At 53.0% G+C, this 3,141-nt stretch overlaps 1 protein-coding gene across 2 annotated transcripts in view; it reads right to left on the bottom strand.

Moving 5' to 3' along the window:
* The window catches only part of LOC103616388 (peroxidasin homolog), a 45,627-nt gene that overhangs the window by 3,441 nt on the left and 39,045 nt on the right, over positions 1–3,141 (bottom strand). For both annotated transcript variants that reach the window (XM_017734079.1, XM_008634552.2), the window contains exons 17-19: positions 1,325–2,828; positions 728–862; positions 3–171 (exon numbers count right to left, since the gene is read on the bottom strand). In XM_017734079.1, the coding sequence (XP_017589568.1) occupies positions 3–171; positions 728–862; positions 1,325–2,828 (1,808 nt within the window). The remainder of the gene's footprint in view (positions 1–2; positions 172–727; positions 863–1,324; positions 2,829–3,141) is intronic.

Below are 3,141 nucleotides of genomic sequence, written 5' to 3'. Positions count from 1 at the left end.
GGAATCTCCGCACAGCTGACCATGCCCTGCAGGTACGATGCCACCTGGAACACATCTCTCTGCAGCTGCTGGATGTGGTCACTGTTGTCACAGATGACACGAGCAAGGGACGCCTGTCTGATCTGAGTCAGCTGCGCCGGCGTGAAGACTCCAGGGTTCTCATACCAAAATCTGCAGTGGGGTGTAATCACAGCATGACTCAGGAGTGGGAGAAGAGGGAGTGAGTGAGTGAGTGAGTGAGTGAGTGAGGCTGGGAGAGGAAGAAGAGTTCCCCGACATCTGTGTGGCAGCACCCACACCCCTCAAAATGAGCATCTGCTCTGGTGTCAGGTGGCTGCAAACACAGATGGCTTTTTCTGAACCCACAAACCCCCATGCTCCTGCCCTAAGTGCATCACCAAGCAAAGACGTGTCTCGTTCACACAAGCAGCAAACAGGGATTATGAAAGAGCTCCTGCGGACATTTTCTAGCATTTTCATGAGATATTGGGAACATCCTCAATGATTCCCAGTGTTCTGCAGTGAAATGAGAATCACTAAATCAAGAAAGGACACCTTGACAGTAACTGTGACAAGTGCTTTTGCAAATACACTGGACAGAGAACACTGTTCCTCATATCATAAGACAATAAATAATTAAAAATTACAGATTCTGCTTCTTCCTGTAAGGCAAAAAACCTCCCAAACAGAATAACCAAAGGATTTGGGGTGACTCGAATGATAATACCTGTCTCCATCTCTCAGCCTTCTGAACTGAGTCGTTAACAGGCACATCAGTGTTGGTCCCACTCTGGTCCCAGGGACAAGGTCCTCCACCATCAGTGCTGGAAACAGGTCAATATTTTTGGTAGTTCCGTATAAACTGCAGGATAACCAATATTAAAAAAAAAAGTTAAGAGGATCTCAAAGAGTAGAGATAATGTAAATCTGATACCAACATAGAAATTTGTATGTCAGGAACTCATCTGGACAATATTTTTAATGCTTCTATCTAAAAGACAATGGGATAAAGACCTGCCCTGGAAGAGGCAGCCAGGGCAGATAGGACGCAGTTTAGTCTGACTGGAAAATAGCTCCAAGGCTCAATCTGCTCCCAAGCTACACCACAGCAGCGCCTGAGAACATTCCACCCAGAACCAGACTGATCACTTGGAGAAACCTCATTTGTCTTACCCCATTGTTAAACCACAGTTATTACCCTATCTTAACATCTGTGGGGGACAGTATCTGGGAAGGTTATTCCATGGGTGTACTGGAAGCAGCAGGAACTTTTCACTGACTGGTCTCCAGTAATTTCGATGCTTCCACATCTAGGCTACAGTACCTCCTGAGCTTTTCTCTGATCTCCAAGTTCTTTATCTCATTTCTGAGGTCCTCAAACTCCTGTGCAGAGGAGAGGTTGCAGAAGACCCTGAAGTCATTGTAGGGTGGGATGCCGTGGTCTCGCCCTCTCTGGATGTTGATAGCGGCCAAGTCCAGTGACACAGAGTGTGCCATGGAGAAGAGTTTCTCCGTCAGCTCCATGTTGAGGAGTTCAGAGGGCACCCGCATTTTCCCAGGAACCCCAAACAGCCCACGGAGGAGGGGGTCAATCCCCCCTTCCTGCATGATCCTGAAAGGGGAGAAGAAGGCCTTGTGCAGGGGGATGTGGCCTTGTCGGATGGGCTGGAAGGTCTCATTCAGTCGGTACAGGATGGGGTTGATCAAGGTGTGCCCAAAGCGGAAAGCGGCCGTGGCAAAGGCGTTGAGAATCCCCGCATTGACATTGGGGTTGTAGCCTTTGTACTCACCCAGCATCTTCATCCCAGCCTCCCCAAGGACCTTGGGCAACCACTGGGCATAGGTGATGTGCTGCATCTGGGCACCCACAATCTTTCGTGCCTCGTGGTACAGGAGATCCCCATCCCAGTGTGGGTTGAGGGTGGCCAGCTCGGTGGCAACGCGGTTGTGCTCCCTGAACCACAGCGTGTGCATGGCCGTGAGCCCCAGCTGCTCGTTGGCGCGGTGGTCTCCTGCCAGGAAGCACGGCACGGGGCTCTCGTTCTCATCCCTCATGCACTCCGTGGGTGGCCCCACGGCAAAGGGAAGGAGATGCTTCCCCGAGCTGGGCACAACTTGCCCTCGCTTCAGCAGCCCTTTCTGGCCGCTCAGATCCCGCAGCTCCCGTGATTCCTGCTCCGTGCTGCCATAAACGTTGGAGGCATCAATGTAGGATGTCAGGTGGTTGATCTGCTCCCTGGCATAGACAGAGTTCATCAGCAGGGAGGTCATCCCGCTGCCGCACACAGGGCTCGAGCGCACAAAGAACATGCAGCGCCCGTTCCGCACGCGGGGGTCGTTGGCGGGGACCGTGATGGAGAAGCAGGGAGGGTCATTGCTGCACACCTCGCTGCAAGGGGCTCCGTCTGAGAAACGGGACATGCTGATGGCTGCCACCGTCTGGTCCATGTCGTGGTCCAGGAACTGGCCCCACTGCATGAGCATGTGCGTGAACTGGTCATCGGGGGTGGTGGTCTCGGTCCCAATCATGGCAGTGGAGACAAGGCGAGGTAGAGGAAGGGGCAGATCCCTGGCATCTTCTGCCAAGGAAAACCCTCGGGGGAGGTTAAATCCATTCTGGTAGGCAGGTTTGAGGAGCCTCTGGAAGGCTGTGAGGGACGCACCCCACATGGGGTGCTGGAGGTTGTTGCAAGAGCCATCGTGGGTCCTGTACTTCCTGTGGAAGCAGATGTCAGAGCAGTTGGGCGTGCGGCGGTGGGCGGAGCAGCCCGACAGGTTGGCGATCATGGTCAGGTAGTGAGGGGACACCAGGTCATTGTAGCGATAGCCTGCAAAGGGAAGGGCAAAGCACCAGGTCAGGCATCACCTGCAGCCTCCTGATTCCCACTGTCCCATGGAACAGCTCTGTATTCAAATCCCTGTCAGGATAGGCATGGGATGGCCGGGGCTCTGAGCATGCTTTTGCTGTGGAATTTATGGGAAACAAAGGAAGCACAGGATAGCATCAGGCCCACAAAGCAAAAAAGAAGGGGGAAAGAGCTTAACTGCACAGAGCTGGAAACTTGTCACTGGCAGAGCAAACTGTGGGGGTGGTCCCAGTCCCTATTCTAGGTTTATTTTATGGCTCCCCGGGGTTCTCTT

Source organism: Corvus brachyrhynchos, unplaced genomic scaffold (assembly GCF_000691975.1).
Source record: "Corvus brachyrhynchos isolate BGI_N302 unplaced genomic scaffold, ASM69197v1 scaffold10, whole genome shotgun sequence".
Taxonomy (NCBI): Eukaryota; Metazoa; Chordata; class Aves; order Passeriformes; family Corvidae; genus Corvus; species Corvus brachyrhynchos.
Note: the sequence above shows the minus strand (reverse complement) of the source record. Positions and strands in the feature narration are given on the sequence as shown.